The 24134-nt window shown below is 36.2% G+C and overlaps 1 protein-coding gene across 1 annotated transcript in view; it reads right to left on the minus strand.

Annotated features, from left to right (window-relative positions):
• The window catches only part of LOC143741137 (cadherin-12-like), a 180274-nt gene that overhangs the window by 37244 nt on the left and 118896 nt on the right, over window positions 1–24134 (minus strand). Inside the window, exon 7 of the mRNA XM_077233523.1 lies at window positions 1946–2199. Within this exon, the coding sequence (XP_077089638.1) occupies window positions 1946–2199 (254 nt within the window). The remainder of the gene's footprint in view (window positions 1–1945; window positions 2200–24134) is intronic.

Below are 24134 nucleotides of genomic sequence, written 5' to 3' on the forward strand. Positions count from 1 at the left end.
GTGCATGCAACGTTTTTTAATATAAACAATATGGAAACTTTGTTTAAATTAATGTTCTATCAGGCCATTATGGTTTCATTTTTGTGTCAAATTTTTTTTGGTTCATTTCTAATTAGCTGATCATTAACCTAATGTATCTGAGCAAAGCCTTTTTTAATTGAATTTTTTAAACAGCAAATGCTGCCGCAACAATAAAAAAAAGCTTCAAACAGAATTTCACTATGCTGCTACATTAATCTTTCCACGACTACGAGATTACAAAACAAACAGACTGATGAACAAATTATTCATTGTAGAAAGTAGTTAAGAGACCGGCTCGACAGACCCTTGGCTGTGCGGTGAGATGAAGCAGAACATCAGATTTGCCCTATTTAAACAACTTTCATAAGTCGTGTTCTATTCCTGTTGCATGATGTGAGAGTCAGTTAAACAAATGTCTACGTCCTGTATTTTATCGGGGGTCGTGCAGTCAGGATAGTTTGAGCATATTCTTATGTTGACTCAAAGCTAAAACATTCATAAGTATTTGGAAAAAGAAAGCAAGCGATGTGGGTCGATTCAGCTGAAATAGCAGCTTCGCTGGGCCTGAGATCCAAATGTGTAATGAGATAAATATCCCAGAGGAAATATGATGAGTATGTTAAAAAACAAACATTCATAAATACAGAGGCAACTGAGGAAAAATCGATCTAAAATCAACATGAAAGGCTGTTCAAAACCCATTTTACTTCCATAATATGATGAATTTACGAGCACAACAGGATATTATTAAAGAAAAAAAAAAAATTTAATAAAAGATTGCGAATATAAAAATTTTATTTATAACAAAAAACTGCTGATGTGCTGCAAGATGATGAAAGAATAGCTAAAGAGAATAGTAATTTAGTATCACTATAAAAGAGAATAGTGAGAATAGTATATGCATTCACATGTATCACTATTCTCTTTAACTATTCTTTCATTATTTCTCACTATTATCTTGGTTCTAGTCTGAACCTCTCTGATTAATCCTGAAAATGCAGCATTTCCCATGTCATTGCCTCATTAGGGTGACTTTCTTATGTTTTATTTCCTCCATTGTCAGTTACTTTGGGTAAATGCATCTTCTAAATGTAGAAATGTAAATCAGACCTCTATTCCTCCTATGTTTTGCCCACTGTGGGCCTGTGTACTCTTATTTGAGTGGTTTACCTCAAGACATTTTTCTGATGTGAACAACACAGCTTTGGATGACTTTACTTCTTTCATAAGTCCATCCATTTCTGATCTCTCTGAAGCTCTTTTCTTGTCTCCTCTACCTTGGAAAAAAAAAACTTTAAAAGCTTTGGAGGAAGTCGTTGAAACTTTCAATACCAAAAAGCACTTCAGCTATTTTGTTTCCTGCACGCGGTGGACACGCGCTGTGTATAGAAGTGTTTTAAAAGCTTTGTTCTTTTCGCACAGAAGCTCATTGGGGACTACTGTTTTCTGATGAGAAAGTGCCCATCCCCATTGAGCAATGTTACGATGTTTCTGAATAATTAACTAAGAAAGTCCCAAACAAAAGTAAAACAAAGCCCTTTCACAAATACAAATCCTTTCGTTGTCCATTTTCCTTTGTTATACTGAATGAAATATTCATAGAGAAACAAACTGATTCATGATGCGTTAGGTAGTGTTGGGACCCGGCAATGGTGCATCAATTGTTTGTCTTCTTGTAAAACTTTAAAAAGCAATCTTAAGAAGTGCAACTCTAAACCATAATGGATTATAAAACGAGGTAAATCTTTCAGCATGTTGCTGTTTTGACCTGAGAGTGTGTCAGATGGACTGTAAGCATTCATGTGTGTCCAATTATAATCTTTCTTTCTTTCAAAGGTACAATGGTGATGGCAAGGACTGAACTAACAACCCTCCGGTTACCAGCCCAGAGTCTTATTCTTTTGTATATGCTGTGTTTGCATACCTGACTGGACTGTTCCCTGCGTCGAGATCCTGTGCAGTCACGGCTCCTATAATGGTGCCTTGCGGTGTGTCCTCGTAGACATCCATCGTGTAGGAAGGTTTGCTGAAGACGGGAGGCTCATCCACATCCAGAACGTTTATCTTTACTGTTGCGGTGTCTTTAAATGGGCCAAAACTGTGGAACCGTGGATCCAGGTGTGCATTCGAGGCCTCCACTTTAAATGTGTACGCCTTTTTGGTCTCATAGTCCAGCGGCTGGGAGAAAGAGAAACAGAGAAGAAAAAAAAAAAAGATAAGTTCAGGTAAAGTGCCTGTTGAATTAGACAAAACCAGGCAATTTAAAATATGTATATATATTTATGTGATGCAAAGATGAATTTTCCGCATCATTCCTCCAGTCTTCAGTGTCACATGATCTTTCAGAAAGTTTTTTTTTTTTAACCATGATATATTTTTTTCAAGATTTAACATTTATCTCAAAAGAAAAAAAAATATTTGAAATAGATTTTTTTTGTAATATTATGCATTTCTTGAGTGTCTTTTTTGTTTGTTTTGCTGAATATTCAAGTATTATATATATATATATATATATATATATATATACACATTTCAGTTAGTGTTAGTCCCTGTTGGTAGATGTTGCATCATACAGCATTAGCTTCTTAGTATCCAGGTATTATACAACTCCTCCATGTTAGCCATTCATTGAGGTCTTACATTAGGCTTAATTCATTTATTCGTGTTTTATCTTTTTCTCTTTTTTTGCTAGAATTGCTCACTTTGATCATAATGAATGCAGGCCCTTTCTCAGATCTCGAGTGTGTCGATGTCTGGGGAAGTTTGTCACAATTGCTTTCAGGGATGTCAAACAAACAACACGCACTCCAAAAACTGTTCTCTCATGCTCCTTAGTGCATTTTCTCCCCTCCCCCTTGATTCGGGGCCCTATTTTCTCCTGAAATCTCTCTTTAAATTCTCACTTCAGTTCTTCTGAATCAAAGATTGTCTGTCATCAGTACGACAGCCATAAAATGTGCTAGTGTGGATGATTGTGGTCTTGCACCACTAAATCAAAGCAGCCCATCCATAGAGATGAAAATCATACAATGCTATTGTACAATCACAGCTTTCTGTCTCTGTCAATCTGTCTCGCTGGGGGATAGCGAAAGGGCGAAGGAGACAAAGATCATATATCTGACCTGTATACGGTTTCCATCATGTGCAATTTAGTGCGGCATCATCTTTAGATGAAAACAAACACCACAGGTATAAACGAATGGCACCCGCAGACCCCTAAATACACAGCATATGCACTTTATATCGCAGTAACATGTATTTTGCACCTGAAACTTCTAAAGCAAACAGTTTTTAAGCAGAGAGAGGAAAACAACGTCAGCTTTAGGTGAATGGCAACACCAAATCGTTTGGGATTTGTCTGTGTCAGATGCCCTTGCTGAAGTTTCCACACCGACTAAATCAAATGGTGCTAATTAGAATCCCAATCAAGTTAAAGTGAACCTCCAAAAACTGCAGTCTCTAATTAGCTAATGTTCTTGTTGACATAAAAGCAGAAGCATTGGTATTACTGAAGTCTACTTAAATACAGGGGATGTAAGCTCACAGTTGCCCACAAGTAATTACAACCCAAGTCATTGTATACAAAATATATTTTTCTCATTATTCAAACTAGCCTATGGCCTTCTGTGTCCCACAGAGACGACACTGCTTGGCCTTTAGAGGCCAAGAGATGCATTGATATTAAGGTCGCAAGCTATGGAAAAGGACAGAAAGGCAGTTTACAAGCAAAATTGCTTGGTTTTCCGAAAAAAAGGACACATGGAGGACTTCTGTCTTCTTTAATATGCATAACGCTAGTAAAACTGTATTTCCATCCGGACGACATTATGCCACGTCCCCCATTTCAATCAGAACTCACAGCCTTTGTAACTCTAATTTGAAACAAAAGCTATAAATTGCTATCTGACTGCTATTTCATGTGGTTATTTTCCATTTAGGTCCCCTCAAAGGAATCTTTAGTGATGCTCATATTGAATTATGGCTTGATCTTCACAGTCGCATCGCCCGAGAAAGCCCTGCGCCGCCTTATGATATTTCTCTCCATGACACAATATTTTCATTTATACTCCCCCAGAAAGTTTTCAAGGTCATTTAAATTATTTGACCACATAACAGATTTGCTACGGTATAAATTATAATACATGAAACAGCATCCGCCTCAGCTCTGGACCAATGGTGACTTCATGAAAATGGGTTATTTGTTGAGAGCAGACAAATTTCAAACCATCTTCTTTGCTTGGAAGATGATCAAACCCATATTATATATATGAATACAATATCTGATAGACTTACATATTGGAAAGAAACAACATATGAACTGTGCACAGCCTTGGAATTCAAGCGCATGAGCCAGCAGTGTGTCAAAATTACAAATAATGAGAAGTCGAAGTCACATTTTCCTCATTTTTGTGGATCGAATGTAACTGGAGTGATCATACTTTACCGATCAAAGTTTGGAATATCTTTTTTTTTTAAAGAAGTCTCTTAGGCTCATTAGAAGGCTACATTTATTTGATCAAATATGCAGACAAATATAGTAATATTGTAAATATTATTACATTTTAAAGGACTTCTATTTTAATATATATATTAAAATGTAATTTATTCCTGTAATGGAATGAACTGAATTTTCAGAAGTTTTTACTGCTTAACATTTTTGTGGAATCCGTGATACTCTACCATTTAAAAGTTTGGGCTGCATAAGAAAGAAAAAAAGATAAGAAATTAATATCAGCAAGTACACATTAAATTGATCAAAAGTGGCAAAACAGATGATGCAGTGTTATTTCTATTTTAACTTTCTAATAATCAAATAATATACAGTATCACAGTTTCCAAAACAAATATTAGGCAGCAAAAACTATTTTCGAAAACTGATAATAATAAGAACAGTATTAATATTTGAGCACCAACAATAATGGATAATAAATGAGCATCAAATCGGAATATTAGAGTGATTTGTGAAGGATCATGATAGACTGAAGACATGGCTGCTAAAAAAAATCAGCTTTATAAGTTACATTTTAAAATATATCAAAATAGAAAACAGTTCTTTTAAATCGTAATAATATTTCACAATGTTACATTTTCACCAATAATCCCAAGAGATTTTTAGAAAAGACATTAAAAGCCTTATTTATTACACATTTTTGATCGGTAGTGTAATGTCCTTAAGCATGACGAATGGTAAAGAAGCAATCCATTATGCCATATGCACATTTTCAAGCCAGCACCTGCTCTTATTACCATGTGCATCAGATTCCCATTTGAGTTTTCACGACAGGTGAGGTGAAAAGGGTGAACCAGACGTGGCGTCTCTCCGAGCCCGTGTCCGGTATTGATGGTGGACGGACGTGAATGGGGATTAAATGTCAGAGGAAGCTGCAGGATTATTGGAGGTGAGGAGGTTTAGCCTAGAAGAATGTCAAGAGCATCATTGCCCTTTTAGTGTGTGTGAGTGGCCACATCAACCCGGCGGCCCTAGTTAATGACTTTATGCCGAGACAAGGGAAGAGACAGAGGGAAAAAGAGAGAAAAGACGCCGGAAGGGTAATGACAGTGACTCAAAACTAATGAAAGGCTCTTCAAGTGTGTCACTAGTTGTTGATGAAACTGAATCACAATGTGAACACTATACTTTACAGCATCTTTTACTTGGAAAGGTCCTGAATGCTTTACGTTGTGCCGTCAACACTAAACCCTTGATCATGAGAAGTATAGCAGTTGCTTTAACAGCACAGATTTGTATTTGTAGCCACTCACTGATTATATATGAGGACTGAAAATATGTATTTATCTAGAAAATCTTCAGCAACATACACAAGATGTCACCTCTTGAATTGGTACATTTTCTGAGAAAATGTCTGTTTTTCCTTGCCTATCACCGCATATGGGTCAGATAGAAAAATAATGTGTCAACTATTTATTATAAACGCTGAAATATCTGGCAGTGAATTAATGAATTGAGACTACACGCCGGATTCAAACTAATTTTCAGCTCCATCTATTGATTTGTCATTACAATCAGACAGAAAATCTGACAAAATAACTGTATTTTGCACATCCCAAATCCATTAGCTAGTATCTATCAACATAAAACAGAAGAGTTACACACTCCACCATTATTTAACTTAATGGCTGATGCCAGCTCTAGTGAGTATTGTCATTACAAAACATTGATCTTCAATTAAAGTTCACAGTATCAGGAGACGGCAGGGAGGACAATAACTCAGGGGACACACAGAAACCTCAGGTGTTATAATGAAGCATTTACACCAGGGGCGTCACTAGGATTTTCATTTTAGGGGGGCTAAGCCCCCAATGAGGGTATGATTTTTTTTTTAATTATAAAAAAAAAGGTAACACTTTAGTTTAGGATCTAATGCTCACTATTAACCAGTTTCAATACCATGCAAAGGCAGGGTTTTATAATCACTGTGGTCCCAAATGTGAGGTAGGGCAGATAGGGGGGTTCTGGGTTTCCCCGAGAAAATTGATTTCTCAGATCTACATATTTTAAGATGTTTTGAAGGCCAAAACAATTGGATAACAGCTTTAAAACCATGTCAGTGCGCAGCTGATTATTTTTCTCTCCTCATCAGCATCACACTCTTTTTCTCTTTGTTTTTCTCTTGTCTCTTCCCCTCCTAAAGCTGAGCTTTGACTGATATAGGCTTTTCATTTTTGTCTGTCAGTGAAGAAAGTAAACATAGGGTCAACTGATAGGTTGATTTTGCCTATGAATCATTTTCTCAGACATGTTTATTTACTGAAAGCTACTAAAGCTAGGTAATTAAGTTTATTAAATGCATTGTTATATATGCATCATGCATATATTATATATATGTATTCATATTAAATGCACAATATGTAGGCTACACATTCATTATTGATCTTATGCCCAATACAGGGCCGTAGACAGGGCTTTATAATCAAAGAGGTCCTAAATTTGAGGTAAGTAGGGGGTTTGATTTTTTTATTTCTCTGATATGTGCATTTCAAGATGTTTTTAAGATAAAAAAGGATAAGAAATAGCTTTAAAACCATGTCAGTGGGCAGTATATTATTTGTCAAAACCTGCTCTCGCCTCATCTCCATCACTCTTTTTTTTCTCAGTCACTTCATCCCTTTCTCTTCCCCTCCTAAAGCTGAGCTTTTTTTAATTTACTAAAGGCTACAATGTGTATTATATTCTCAATATGTACACATTCATTATTAATCTTGTACCTAACATGATGAAAATTGCTTTGTTAATGTTTCTTGTCCCCTCACAATGACAGTAAACTAATTATTACATTACTTAAGTCACGTACTTTTTGAACTGAAAATAGGTAACGTTACATAGGCATATTTTCCGTTAAAAATGGCGTGATTAGACAAAACTATGTTAGTTCGCCGGATTATTTTTTGTCATTCGTTTAACATTTATGAACTAAAAAAATGTCAAATATGAAATGTTAAGTTTACTTAACTTACATCTTATCTCTCACTTGACCGTACGCGTCCAGTCGCGCTGAAAATTCGCGCTCAGCAGCGTCTGTGAACATAAAGCCCGCCTACTTTGATTTGATTGGTCATCTCAAATAATCTGACATTGACGAGCAGTGACAGACCAATGAGGCTCAGATGAACACACACACACACACCCTGTCCTCTGTTTCTGACGTGCTCTCTGCTCGGCGCCGCTGCGGACTGCAGATGAAGAACACGCTGAATCTGATTATAGCAAGACTGAAGCGAACACGAATTTGTATAGCCTACATTAATCACACATTTTTAGGTGGGCTAGGCAGAAGTTGAAGGCTGAAAGGGCCTAGCGACGCCCCTGATTTACACAAAAGAAAAAAATGCTACTGAAAGTCATTTAAAACATTTGATTGAAAACAAAAAAATGTTGCTCATGGAACATGCAGAATTGACATTATCACCACAAAGTCAAATTATTTACACAGCACAGCAGTGTGTGTAATACTATAAATAGTAATTTCTTATTTCTTTTTTTAACTGGTCTATGAGCATTGTAAAAATATATGAATTTGAACATTTAACAAGCCACAAATTTCACTGGGGACTGAATTGTATCAATTTTCTGATGTTGCTAACAGGATACTGTTCAAAAGAATTTAGAAAAAAAGAATACTTTTATTCAGTAAGACTGCATACAATTAATTAAAGTGACATATAATGTTACAAAATATGTATATTCCAAAATAGTCCTGTTCTTAAACTTCTTGTCATCAAATAATCTGGAAAAAAAAGTATCATGGTTTCCGCAAAACTATAAGGTAACTATTTTCAAAATTGATGTAATGGTTAAGTTCTATATGTGGATTATGTTATTTTTCCTTAGGTTCCCATATTTCCTTCCTGTGTTTAAGGTGTATTCAGGCCAGCTCATAATTATTATAATTACAAGATTCCGACTTAAAAAAGGCATTCACGTCCTCGTAGAATTCTAACTACAGCTTGTAAACTGGAAATTTTCAGAGAGCTCCTACTTGTACCACGTGTCCACTGTACTACCTGACCACCATTGCAGGTTCATTTGGGTGTTGATAGTGTTGCCATAGAAACGCAAAATTCCCAGTCCTGTTCCCTTTGTTCCCATTGCTAGTTAGTTTCTATGATTACTTAATTATTGGTTCAGATTATGTTTACCTGAGTCTTGTTTGGTTTCCCATTTAACCATGAAGGTAAGCCCTCAGTTTGGTTCTTCTCATTGCCCTGTGTTGTCTTTACTTGTGTTAAGCTGTTACGCTGATTTTTACCTTCTGGATAACCTTCTTTGGCTTAATGTTTTGTAAATAAACTAAAACTGCTGCAATTTAGATCCTCTGCTCATCTTTCTTTGCCTGCACAATGACAATTGATAATAATAAAAAAGATTATTGAGCAGCAAATCAGCATATTCGAATTAGTTATGTATGTCGCGAGACCGGTCTTGGTCTCGAGACCACTTTTAAGTGGTCTCGGTCTTGTCACGGCGTTGACGGTCTTTGGTCTTGGTCTTGTCTTGGTCTCGGACCTCTCGGTCTTGTCTAGGTCTCGCTGTCTCAGACCGACATAGTGGTCGGGGGATTTAGCAATAAAGTACTACAATATCCACGACGAAACAACGTTCGATAATGCAACAGTATTAGAATTTTCGTGTAACTCGTTTCGCCTATTTGAACAATGTATATCTTAATGGTCCAGTGATAGAATTTTCGCCAACCGTGTCAGAGGTTCTGGGTTCTAATCCGCACTCGTATAGGTTTTTTTTTTTTTTTCATCAAAACCTATTATGTTCATCAGTGGTATATCAAGCAGGGACACGTTTGTGTGCAATATGTTTTGTGATTTCACCAGAACAAATAGAGAGTACACTAGCAGTGTTGTGCCTGAACGTATTCATTGAACGATAGTTCATGAACTCGTTCATATTTTGGGCGAACGTGAACTGAACGTACTGTATTACTGCCTGATGAACGTTACTGTGAACTCGTTCATTCTGGTGCCTGTGAACGGCGCGCGGCACGCTCTCCGTTTAACTTCGTTCAATAGGGTGCCAGATTTCTATAGAGCCTTCCAGGCGAAAACCCGGCTAAATACACCGTAAACAGGCCTTAATATGTAGCGGAAAAACACCCAATCTGGCAACACCAGCCACCAGTGTCGCACCGCCGCATGTCGTGATCAAAACAAAATGCAGCAAGGAAGCGTTGTGTGATCATTTAAACAACTATGACAAGGTCGGTGAGGATGGGAAAAATCTTACATTTCTGTTCTAACTTTGCCCGCCGATAAAATAATTGCTGTCTGTAGTTCTATATGGGCTGTGGCAATCATTTTGAAAAATAATTGCTCGCAGCAACACATGGAAAAAAAGAACTTGAACTAGTTCAAAATTTTAAAGTATGAACTGAACTGAACTAGTTCATTTTAAAATTTGTCAACTGAACTTTAAACTAGTTCATGTAGAAAGTGAACTTTCCCAACACTGTACACTAGTCTGTTTTTTTTTTCCCTCTGGTCTCGACTTGGTCTCGGTCTTGGTCTCGACTTGATCGGTCTTGGTCTCGACTTGGTCTCGACTTGGTCTCGGTCTTGGTCTTGGTCTTGTCTTGGTCTCGACTTGATCGGTCTTGGTCTCGACTTGGTCTCGGTCTTGGTCTTGGTCTTGTCTTGGTCTCGATACCCTCTGGTCTTGGTAGTGTCTTGGTCTCGGTTTAGGCGGTCTTGACTACAAGTCTAATTAGAATGTAATGATAAGAAACAAAGACTCAGCTTTCAAATTCTGTCATGAAATTCAAACAATACATTTTTTTGATGCACTTAATTTTGGCGTGACATGTCGCTGTACACCTCAGTTCCAGCAGCAGTGTTGAGCGTGAACTTTTTCTTCCACTTTCATACAGGGTATATCTCAAACAGGCAAGCATATCAGAAGGAGTTGAAAGATACAGTACAAGTTACTGAAAAGAATCATGTCTCATGTAATCACTCAATCAGTGTTTCAGCCACGGAAAGATGTAAAAAAAACAATCACTTATCATTGCATTTACCTCAGGAAAGTTATCCAGTGTTAACAAAAAACATTAGAGAGGAGCGTATTTAATGTTTATTATATATGGATGCTTGAATACATTTGTCAAGACAAGTGTTTATGTGTAACTGAGTTGCAATCAAACATTTCCGTTTTTATTTTAGTGTTATAATCTTATAATTATATCTGAAAATAAATAGCAGTTGAATATAATAGCTCTGTAATTTTAACCTCTAATATTATAGTAATGTACCAAATGAGAGAGTTCCCTGTATAGTTTGCAGCATTGTTTGGGAGAGATTTTCTGTCCTCAAGATAATCAAATATCGGTATCGGCAGATATGATTCTGAAGCTATAGTATCGGCAGATAAATTTAGCATCAGTGCATCTCTATAACAGATCCATTTGATGTGAGAAGCTAAACGCTTTGAAGAACATTAATCAACACTACGTAGATCAAAGGCCTCAGGAAAGGTGTTAGTAGTTCAGACGTGTATATGTGTACGTGAAGGACATACTCATTTCCGTATCTCTGTGTACTGACACTTAAACGTTACCAGAACAAAAGACACTTTAAATGCAACACTTCATGCCACTGAACTCTTTGATATGGTAATGTGCTCCCTCCTTGCACTGGTGTGAGTGCCAGCAGAGAAATCCAGACGATCGCAGCCCAAGCCGTCAATGCCAGTTGTGGGAATTGAATAATTGCGCACCTGATTCTGAAACAAACAACATCCATTGTGTAGGTGCAGATGCTCTGAGCCGTTCAGTGCAATGTAAATATGTCTGCCATTAGCATTCTCTTCATGATTATTTCTAAAACACTAAGGGGCTTTTAGAACGCAGCGTCACTGTCCTCTGGAGAATTTCTGCTGCAACTCAGGTTGTAGATGTGAGAGCGCTTTGATGTAAAGTTCGTTTTTATTTCCATTAGCGTTCTGGATCTCTGCTTATTCTTTGTAACCAATAGAAGCTCTAGCAGACCTTTTCCCCACACAGCCAAATACTGCATTATTCTATTCGTACTTAAGAAGATCTTTGTGAAATCAATAGCTATTATTAAAGTCAGCCTTTTAATCCTCAGGGCTTCTCTACACGATATATCAATACACCCTCCTATTAGTATGCAGAAAGTGCTCCCAGATTTTCGTATAGTGTAATGCAGTTTGCCTTCATCTAAATAAGATTACAATGTGAAGCACCCGGAAAAAGTGCTCTTCTTGTTGTTGTTACAGTGCGGTGTTAGCCGCGGCCTGTGAAATAGCTCCAAAGTTTTCATGAAAAGGCTGTTTTTTTTGCATGAGCCCTTGTTGGCTCACTTGTACACTTTCCTCTTCAGGATGATGCATATACGAGCTGGATTTGTTTGTGTTTGGAAAAGTATTACTCTAACACAACTTTTTTCGATCCCTTTTCAAGATACACATACTGTAAAATGGACACATGGAACGTAGACACACTTACGGTAGCTCTGCCTGATTCCTACTATGCAGCACGTTTCCATATTATGTCTAAAAATACAGTAAAAATATGATCACAATATCACATTTAAGTTACCATATTTAAATGTAAATATTTGGCTTGAGAGGAAATTGCTATTTTTAGCATCTCCCTGGGTGCTGCACTAAATAATAACACTGACTAATTGATTTTATATATATATATATATATATATATATATATATATATATATATATATATATATATATATATATATATATTGCCTGTTCATTTTTTTTTCAAATTAAAAAGTTTTTTTTGTTATGTTTTCTTGTGAGTAGTGTTTTAATAAGTAATCTATTTATATCATCTAACAAACACAACCTAGGTTCTAATAACATTATAATTTAGGAATTGATGTCATTTTTTAGAGTGTTATTAAACAAATATTTTCCATATACGACTGTGTATATACACCACCATTCAAAAGTCTGGGGTCAATAAGATTTTTGTCTCTTATGTTCACCAAGGTAGCATTTATTTAATAAAAAAATCCTGTAAAAACAGAAAGGCCGCTTTCTATTTTAAAAAAAATCTGGCGAATTTATATTTGTACCTTGTGTATACTAATTATAAAACAAAACAAAAATGATGACACACTTTCAGCGCCAGAGAAAACAACAGCAGTACATCTTAATGCAGTGGTGCGAGATTCTTTTTGGACACCTGGAAAGCAAGAGGCTTTAATTAAACAAAATGACCCAATTATATATTCTATTTTGTCAGAATGTGCTTAATTGTGCAATGCATGCCATGGCCAGGATGTCTTTCTGAGGTAAAGAACCTGTCTGCATCTCCTGCTGATCTGGCTGGATAAGAGCTCATTTAATCAACATGAATGAGTGCATTACAGGATCATCACGCAAAGCTTGTTTTATTTTATTAGCGAAACTGCACAGTGGATAATTTGTATTGACACAAAGACACAGCTCCCAAAAAAAGTCCACCCGGCTAGTGCACGACATTAGAGAGTACTGGAAACTGCATTTGTGCAGTTCTAAAATTATACTGTTATGAACCTTTTTGCTGACTTAATTTGTTTTATATTCTGTGATACTCTGGCAAACAGCAAACAAATGTGCGTCAGCAAGGTACAATATGAAAAGGTAGTATTTTTCTGAAAGAAATAGATGGAAATTATTTGAAAACAGAGACAAATATAGTAAATAACTTTTAACCTATTGTCCATATACAGACACTACTCATCAAGATGCACTTGACGTGACAACATTATAATTGCTACTCTTGACCGCTATCTCGGCACACCATAGTCTTAAACTAGTTTGAGTAGACAAACATGACGAAATATGCTATCTATCTACAACACAAAAATAAGCAGAATTCATATTCTAGGGTGTACATTTGATAACCAGTAACTATGTTGTTGATAACCAAAATCAATAATAATTAAAAAAATATATAAAGAATGCATACATATTTACAAAAACACATCCAGAATGGAGCCCTATAGCTTTTCATCAATTGCACATCATTTTTGAAGTATAAACACATCTCTTAAACAGTGGCTTACATTATAAGTGATTTTTTGTAAAACATGTCTCTCATGCATTATTAAAAACTGAGGGACAAATCAAAAGTATTGTCTTTGTAAATCAGTCGGATGCCACAAATGCAAAGTCTAGACAATACATTGAAAACAACCTCAATATTGCTGTAAGCCTCTTAGGAAGTACCAAAATTGCAGGTTGGAAGATAAAAGTAATTGGAGAGTATCAGCATGGTGCCTTTGAGTTGATGTTTAGCCATCAGTTCCAGTGGGTTTTAAAGGGTTAGTTCAACCAAAAATTGAATTTCTGTCATTATTAATTACTCACCCTAGGGTGACCAGAAGTCCCGAAGAATTCGGTACAGTCCCGAAATCTAAGCTGTTGTCCCGAATCCCAAATCCGACCCTGATTGTCCCGAAAATTATACTAAAGCAAAATCTTGAGTAGACTTCGTCTGATAAAACATTAAAAACTGTCCGTGGAGGTTGAGTCGTAAGAGAGCGCAAGTTGCAGCAGCCGTGAGCTCAGTGAATGAATATGTCTTAAAGGAGTGATTGATTTGTCGCGGCACTGTGTGCCAAAAATACTTCGGCAATGAACAATGACTACATATTAGACTACAATTGAGTAGTCTCAGAGCTTTCTCGGATAATCATTAATAAATATTTAAAAGAAGTAAAAAGTTGTAATTATGAGAAAAAGACAATAATGGCAAAATGTGACTTTTTGTCGTAATTGACTTTTTGTCATAGTTTTGACTTTTATGAATTAGTGTCTCATAGTTTTGTCTTTTTATATTATATGATGACTCTGTATTTCATAGTTTTGACTTTCTCTCTCATAATTATTTCATTCTTTTTTTTTTTTTGTCATAAATTACATCATAATTATGATTTACCAAAGCATGATTTTTTTTCTTTTCTTATGTTTTGTCCCTGTGTCCCATTTTCAGTTCATGGCCCACTAATTGAGAACCTTAAAGGGAACTGCACTTGAAATTGCTGAATATTTTGCCATGATGCGTTTCACAGAATCAGTACCAGAATATCTTAAACTAGCATGCAACCACACAACCAAATTCATAAACTGTATCTCACAACACTGTTCCACAAGTATTGGCCAATACATCAAACTTGACATTGTTTTAAAACGGCATGATCACTGGAGGTAAACACAGCAGTGTGTGTGCTCTGCGTTGAGCAGGGTTTGGAGGTATAAACAGCCCTCTATTTGGAACCAGTAAAGCATGCAGAGCCCTCTACTGCTAAATGAGTTTCCTGTGTCGATAATTCATGTTGTAACTGGATGTTTCATGTCTTTGTTGACATGGTGTTATCTCACCATAGTAAAAAGGATGAAGTGATCTTTGGGATTTTCAAAATAGGTAAACTCAGACATACACACAAAACTAGGGCACAACAAATGTATATTGCACACCAGGTTTGAATTGATGCATATATCCGCAGGCACACATGTAGTGTCATAACACACCTTTGGTTTCTAGATTCTTGACATTTGGTGGAATAAAATATCCCCTCTAATAACCTCAGTTCACAGCACTGACACAAACACACCGCTAACATCGCTTCACCTTCAGATTGCTGCTCTCAGCTAAAATGTTTTTCATATCCCCTTTCTTTACCACATGCCGTGCATGCTGACATTCCTACTTGTACATACACACACACACACGCACACTTACTGTATGTGGAGTCTTTGATATGTATTATCGGATATAATAAAGTATACATCATCACATCTTTGTCACTTGTCTGTCATGTCATTAGCCTACATTTCACATTCACACTTTTGCATGAAGGTAAACAAGCTGTTTCTCTTTCCGAATACGATATTATTCCTCCTGGCTATTTGAAATAGCATAATAGCATACTATTTCTGCAGAATATACAATGTAAACTGTGCACTGTATGCAAATCTTCCACATGAATGACCTACTTTCCATTTGCACGGAATACTATATCCCACAATACAAAGCACTTGACTTGACATTCCAGCTGCATCCGAATCACACACCTATTATGTAGTAGGTGAGATAAACATAATAATTATGTCTGAATTCACAGTAATAATAAAAGAGAAGGAAAAAATACCCAGATGACCTACTACTTCTGGCAAGATTCTGAAGTGTGCATACGATGGACACTTTACTATCCCATGATGCGACCGGAGAGGATTTGTGAATTGCAGAGAAGTGATGCCAGTAGATCTCATGATAATGACAACATGGCAAATGTAGTACGTCCATATTACACTCATACCACACACATTTATATATAGAACACACTTTTTTGTGTCATTCTGTACAATTTTCTAATGGAGAAACAAGATATTTATGAAAGTTAAACAGACAAACTGAATGTGACAAGGTCATGTGACAACAATGTTACAAACTATTGTTTGATTTTTTTATTATTGCATAATGCATTCTGTTTCACACACTATTTAATAATTAGTAACCAGTATATGGTAGATTTGTAGTATTCAGTAAAAAGTAAGCTAGTATTCCCTTTTGAACGTTGCCCTTTTTTATTTATTTTACCAGTATATTAATCAGGATTCACCCATAGGTGGCACTGCTTACTCCTATTGGAAATCTACAGTTCCTATTCCCAAATAAAACACATGTAGACAATGTGGAATAAACATGGATAAACAAGGCCACCCAATGTGATTTTTGAATGCAAGACTTTCCTCCTTCCCAAATGATCTCAAAGCAGGTGAATATGTCATTACTTTTTTATCACGGAAGTGGTGATTCATTAAAATCCCAGTGACAGTGGCAGTTTGAGCACTCAACTGATTTATAGATCAAACAGCACATTAATGACATACTTAATGAGGGATGAGAAACTCTGACAGAGTAGGACACTGCAGGAATGAGTCATTAGACTGAAGGCATGTAAGCCTGTGCCTGACTTTCAGAATCATGTTTCCATGTGGCAATTGAAGAGCAGCATTGATTATTGTGTTGACATTCTGCCATGGATGTCCATCTGCCTCACACTTTTTCTTGTCATGTTTTGTTAGCCTCTCTGCAGCTCAGTTTGTCTTCGATGTTTTGCCATTGTTTCTTTGTTTAAGTGAACTATGTGATAATTTGTAGGCATGTATTCTGTGTTGTGTTGCCAACTCTGAGGGAGTGGGAGACGGTGAGATCCTGTGGGATCAGACTTCTCTCACAACTTAAAAGAATAATTGCTTTTGTTTACTAATGGGAGAAACGAGCATCATTTGTTTTTGATGACTAATCACGAGCTGACCCACTTTCTGGGAATTCGGGGCTGTTGTTGCTTCACACCACCGCACAGAATGCTGACTGGTGTTAAATGTAAATCTCCCAACGTGGTTATACCTGACCGTTTGGTTATGTGTACTGTATATGTAGGGTATGTATGTGTCTATTTTTGTGTACATAAAAGTTCAAAAGATTGGGGTCGGTATGGTTTTTAGAAAGAACACTCTTGCTCACCAAGGCTGCATTTATTTGATCAAAAATACAATAAAAGCAGCCTTATTGTGTAATGGTATTACAATTATTACAGCTGTTTTCTGTTTTATTATGTTTCTGTGATGGCAAAAGCTCTGAATACTCCAGTCTTCATTGTCACACAATCCTTCAGAAATATCTAATGAGCTACTTAATATGTTTGTTAAAAACTGTTAGAAAATCTGAATAGAAAGTTCAAAAGATCAGCATTAATGTGAAATATAAACCTTTTTTAACATTAGACATGTTTTTACTGTCAGTTTTGATCAATTTAATGGATCCTTTCTGAATAAAAGTATGAATTTAATTATTTTTTTATTAAAAATAAACAAAAACAAACAAACAAACTTTTGAATGATAGCATATCGATTTGATTGATACACACTTTGTATGTGGTGACAAAGAAACATTTCCTGATAAATTTTCATAAAAAAAAAGAAGACATCTGGCCCTGATGTACCTTAAATGTAAAATGTGTGGGGTCTGCAGCATCAAAAGCATCATCTCTATATTTATTATTTCAATTACCACTTTCACAAAACACTCATTTCAAGCACATTCGCTAACAGTCACACAAATACACAATACATCACAAAGCATTTTAATCTGACAAGAGAATCCTTTGAGTAGAACCGAAGATAAGGGAATATGTGACTCGCTGCATATGTGTGTGTGTGTGTCTGTGTACACATATAAGCATGTGTATGTGCATTACTGTGCTGCCGAGTGTTTATTTGAGGAATTGTAAATAGGGATGTTTCGCACATTTGAAGTGGGGATCGGCAGGGCCTATTGTTTGCTTTAATCGCTACTTTAGCCGAGAGGTTGTCTAAACATTTTCATGATCTCCTGTGCTGCCCATGTTCAAGCTGACAGTAGAGCAGGTAATCACTCAGAATCCTTAAGCCTTGATGATCCTCTCAACACACAGACACACACACATATACATCTCATTCAGTCGGCCAGCACAGAGCACAATTCAGCCAATGCCCCGCTATAGTAGTCTTTAGCTTCCTTTTGCTTTTTAAAAGCAAAATCGCACCTTTATCTGAATAGAAGTAGTTGCTGAATTTGGAACCACTACTACAGTATTTCTGCCATAGAATGATATAGTAAAAATAATAAGAGTAGCATGCGGTTCTGGATTCAGCCTGTCTGTTTCAGTGAGTTGATTCAATACCGATTCAATGATTCATTAGCACCATCAAACTCTCTACTACATTTTTCATATATTATTATTGCTGCCATTATCAAGTGGTAGCCTATAAGCTCCAAAAGTAACTAAGTATCCAGCTCCCCCTGGAAGTCATGGGTGGAGTTTGACCAAGTCCAGCTCCATCTCTGTGGACCTAGTGGGTATAGGTTGACCTAATTAGGGTTAGGGATATGGGTATCTGGTGGGTATAGGTCGTGGCTAAACCTTCAAGCTCCACCCATTATGTCCAAAGATGGGGAGCTGGATGTCAAGCTCCACCCATTGGCTCTGCAGTTAGCAGCATCTCAAAATTATTGGGAAAACATACGTTGGTTATTTAAGATGGCATTTGTATTTCTTGAATTGATTAAACAAAATTGAATCTACTTGGTAACAGTGGCAGTTTGGTCGAAAATATGGAACAGAATGGAACTTTTTCCAAGCAAATTTTATATATTGTGCAATATTGAGTAAAATACTTTTAAGTGTAATTATAATAGTGTATTCATGTATAAGTAGACTGTTATTTGTATGCTGGTGTGTTATTTTTGTTTACCTTTGCTCTAAACAATGCGCGCCACCATGACGACGACTCCGGTTGCCTACTTCCAGTTCATACTGTATCAGCAGGGAGAGAATGAGTTCAGGCACTACATGTGCTGTTGTTGGTTGTTTTAACAATTCAAAGAAGATAAAAAATTTTTTTTAAAAAACTTTTAGAAACTGGGTGCTTTGAGCATAAGATAAAAAGGAGAGAATGCCCATGTCCGGTTCGTATCAGCTACATTCAATGCCAGAGAGTAGACGTTTTTTGTTAGCTGCGCTAAAACTGTAGCATCCAATGAAAAAGGTGTGTATGTCTGTTCGCACCATTTTGTTGACAAGCACCTAATATGTTACCAGTAGGGATGGGCATTTCAAGCAAAAATAATATTAGAAGATCGCTGGGTATTATTCAATTATTGTTCGAAATTTGCGCCCCTCCATCATCACAGGCATGCACACATGCATGTATAGGCTATAGGCTACACACCAGAGCATGTGCGCAAAGCAGAGCAGTGACGCTTAACTATAAGTTAAAGTTTCACAATATAATGTTTATTTTATTTTATTTATTTAATCTATGTTGATTATATGAAAAGGGAACCACATGAGATGAGTAAGACAGGATCATAAGATGCCCAATATATCAGAAAACATTTGGAATGGCTCAGACATGATTTTGACCACATATTAATTTTTGTTTTGTAGAAAGCCTTTCTTTAAAGTGAATTTCGTTTGGTATAAATTGTATCTTCATTTTAATCAATGTTTTATGAACAATTATCCTGGAATAATAAATAAGAAGCAAATATAGTAGATATACAGGACACGGAGGCGCCAGCACGTGAACTGGAGCGCGTCTCATTAATCAACGAAACTCCGCGTATAAGTTACTTGCCTCACATACCTGAGAAGTATATCTATAGAAAGCTTGAAATGTCTAATTTTAAACAATATATTTAAAAACTAACAGAAATGGGCTGATCTCTGCTTATGTATAGGTTAATTCGTATGAAGTGTGCATTTATCTCTATAGGCGCATTCACTACTGCGAAGATGGCAAGTCAGCATCATCAAATTTATCTTTGCAGTCGACACTTACAGAAAACACTAGTTTTTTTTAATAAACAATTCAAATGTTTCATGGATAATCATTACTTTTGCCGTTTTTTTGTGGCAAGGTTATGCGTGCGTTGAGATGCAGAATAGGCAATATATTACGAAAACGCTCAATATGGTTTAGCATTCTCTGCCATATAGTATACATAACTTCCAACCCAACTTCAGTTGTGCACGGGCAGGGGCAGCCCTACTTATTTCACATATTTTCTAACCAGCACATCACTGCGGGCGTTCTATGCGAGCGGCTTAACCTTCATAAAGTTTCGAACCGGAAAAGGACAACCGGCTTCCGGTTCAAACCCGCTATGAATCATGGGTAAATTCGTTAACCAGGAAAAAGGTGGATACTGGCAATACCACTGGTTGGACTCTAAATGGTGATATGCAATAATTGTCCTTATAATATTGACATAAGAACTGTTTCCCATCCTAAAACAGATGGAAGCCTACTTCTGCCACATAAGAAAAAAAACAAAACATCATCATTATGACATAAAACGTAATTGTTAATGTAAGTCAATATTATTGTCAATGTAAGTCAATATTTTTGTCATAATTATGTTATGTTATAAATAATGTTATAATTAGGATTTACCAAAGCATTATTGTTTTTTTCTTATGTGGTGGAAATGGGCTTCCATAATTTACATCTTTTACCAAATATACATTTTTACACCAGTGTCGCTGGTATATATTCTACAAATTATAATCACCATCACCATAAACCATGGCAAGCCTAAATAAAAATGTTTTTAGCAACGTTTAGCAAGACTTACTGCATACTGCCTATTAAAATATAATCTTATATGCGATTAGCAATGTCAAAGATTTTACACAGTAGCATGCTACAGTTACCTTGACTGGTGTTGCATGTTTAATTCAGCATTTTATTAAATGGTGGGATACAGTGTCATACTCTAATAGTCTACTGCCTATTTTAGCAAATGTAGAATGAACTTAGCTTATTTCAAAATAAATTTGCACACCGTGCACAGCATCTCGAACACAGTACACATACCGCTTATTTTTTTCTTTCAAAACAGTAGGTAGAATAGCATCCGGAACATTCCCATTGTGTGTTAGTCTGTTCCTGTACTGTTGTTAAACCGTTGTAAACGATTAGTCCTGTTCTGCCCACTGGTCCAAATCACAGAGGGCTCACCATGCCTCATTGCTATCAAGCGCATAAACAGCACACATGTGCACAAAAACACTTCTCAGACACAGAGAAAAAAAAAAAAAAAAAACAGAAACCTCTTCACCTCATGTAAGGTTTTGTTTATAGGGCACATGCTTCAATTCTTTCGCTGTGGAGAAAGAGACAGCATCTCCACACTGGCAGGATTGCTGCCTGGACCTCCTATTGAGGAGAATGCATCATTCTGTCTCAGTGTTGGCAAGACATACAGTCATACTGAGGGGTAAACTGAGACAATACATGCCCACAATAACTCTCCCAATCTCTCTCAGCTGTACAGAGAGAAAATAACTGCACTAATTTATGTTGTCCACACCTGTAATTGGTGTCTTGAACCCCCAAGAATACAGACAAAGAACTGAAAACTGTTAGTGGACTGTCAGGTAATTGTAGAGAACAAAATCATAATGCTAGCTCTTTATGCCTCAAAGGAGGGGGGGAAAGGTTGTGCTCTGGAAAAGAAAAGGAGAAGAACAAAGAGCATGCTGATATAATATGGATTTAGCCTTTAGTGCTGTGAGACCGCTGCTCAATAATCTATATTTCTATGGTAACTGAGATGCAGATGTTTTGATGTGGAAACGGTTGCTGTGGAAAGTACACAAACAAGACCTAAAGTAATTTACCATGTTTACAGCATTACATTTCCAGTATTATATATATATATAAAACAAGCCCATCACTTGTTTGTTTACTCTAAAATGTGCACATTTGCTGGCCCAGACTGAACAATATTTGACCATTATCTATCTATCTATCTATCTATCTATCTATCTATCTATCTATCTATCTATCTATCTATCTATCGATCGATCGATCGATCGATCGATATGATATATATATATATATATATATATATATATATATATATATATCAGTCTGGGCCAGCAAATGTGCACATTTTAGAGTAAACAAACAAGTGATGAAAAGGTTAGTATAGCTACATCTCTTTCTCTTGACAATTGTACCATTGCACAGTACATAAACAGTCATATTACCAGTAATGTAATGACTTTCATGATTTTATTTCAGTCTTCATTCTGATTCATCAAGTGTGCAAAGTTCCATTTGTCTTTGAATCAGTGACTATGACGTATCTTGTGTGCAACTTAGGGAGATGTTAACAGGCAAAAACAGGCGATTGATCATTATAGACCTGAGACTAATGTTCCAGCAGTTTTGATGTCATCACTTGATGCTTGCCTGTTGTTTTATGACACACTTTCTTAGCTCTCCCTCCATTTCCCATGTGATTCTTTATGCAATGTGTTGACAAAGAAAATTTAAAATCACAATGAAACCATTTATAGCTTCAACGGTTTTATAAAAGAAGTGTTTGCAACTCTGAGTGCGAATGTGTCAGATTTTATGAGTACCCTTGGGAATGGTGCAATGTTCTATTCCTGGAAGTAACTTAGTCATCTCTGTTTTCTGGAAAAGATAGCAGGCATGCAGGTAAAATGAAATCATGATGCGGTTTAATATCGCTGTGGTGTTTTATTGTGTACATACAATTATTAGGTTCCTTGATGCAATATTGTACCAAAACCGATGGGTCAATGAGAGATTTTAACAGAGCCTGGTAGTGTGTTTATATGGAATAAGCTAAAATGTACTCTTTTCTCTACCTCTATCACATGACAGCAAAATACTTTTCCCCATTCATTTTAGTTTTACAGGAAGCAGATTGAGATGCTCAAATAAACAACAATGTTGTAATAGTGTTACAGAGCCAAATGTTTTACAGTCTTTCAGATAAAAAAATCTATCTATCTATCTATCTATCTATCTATCTATCTATCTATCTATCTATCTATCTATCTATCTATCTATCTATATTTTAAAACTACTAAACTACATATTAAACTATTTAAATCTGAAAACCTTCAAACTTCAAGCTTTTGAAACTACTTCAAACTTTCTGGCAATGTCATTTTCAGGCCAACTTAAATTTTGTCTGTAAACTTTTTTTTTATTTTTTTGTTTGTTTTTTTATACTTAGAGCATACTTTTCAAAACTTTGGGGTCAGGAATTTTGAATACATTTTCAAAAGGACCCATTAATTTGATTGATTGAAAGTAACAGGAAAAACATTTGTTTAAAAATATTATAAATATATACGTATAAACTTAAATTATAAGTATTTCAAATCAATTATTGTTCTTTTGAATATTCAATTAATCAAATAATCCTGAATAAAAGTAACATGGTTTCCAGAAGAATAATAATAAGTACAACCATTTTCAACATTGATATTAATAATAAATGTTTATTGAGCAGCAAATCAGCATATTTCTGATTTTAGGGGATTTCTGAAGGATCATGTGACTGAAGACGGGAGTAATGATGCTGAAAATGCAGCTTTGTTCACAGGAATGAATTACATTTTGAAACTTTAAAATAGAAAACAGTTATTTAAAAATGTCCCTAATGGTTACTACTGGTTCTTGTTCACAGCTTCAACACCAGGTAAAACATTGCACTTAGACAACCACTGCGTTTCAACCTGGCACATAAACACCCCTATCACTTATCACCCTAAAGCAGTGTGTACATGATAGATTATGTCTAGAAAGTATTGTGTAGAGTATGTGGGGATTTCTGGCTGTGTTATTTTCATGCATGCTGTGTGCATTTAGAGGGAAGCATATGGACACAGTTAGTGCTCCCCACCCTCATATATCTGCACTAACACTTAAAGAGATCAACGCAGTGCAGTTTCAGTAATATTATACCAGCTGTTTATATTGCCGAGGTTGTTCTCATTCCACTAGGCGGAGACAATAAGGTAGTATAAAGAGATGTGTGCCGCAATAATAAGTCCTGTCACGCTGCCAGTATTTAAGTACCGAGCTCAATTCAAATCAAAGAAAGTCACCTTGCGCACTCTCCAGCCGAGCTGAATGTTCGAGTTTACCTTTGGGGGAGTCCTTAATGTCAGACACAATTACCCCAAAGTGCTCTTAACAGTGATGTTTGAGTGATGTTTTGATAATGCGGTTGCGGTTG

The sequence above is a fragment of the Siphateles boraxobius genome, unplaced genomic scaffold (assembly GCF_051911475.1).
Source record: "Siphateles boraxobius isolate OS27281-9 unplaced genomic scaffold, OSU_SipBor_1 1, whole genome shotgun sequence".
Lineage (NCBI taxonomy): Eukaryota > Metazoa > Chordata > Actinopteri > Cypriniformes > Leuciscidae > Siphateles > Siphateles boraxobius.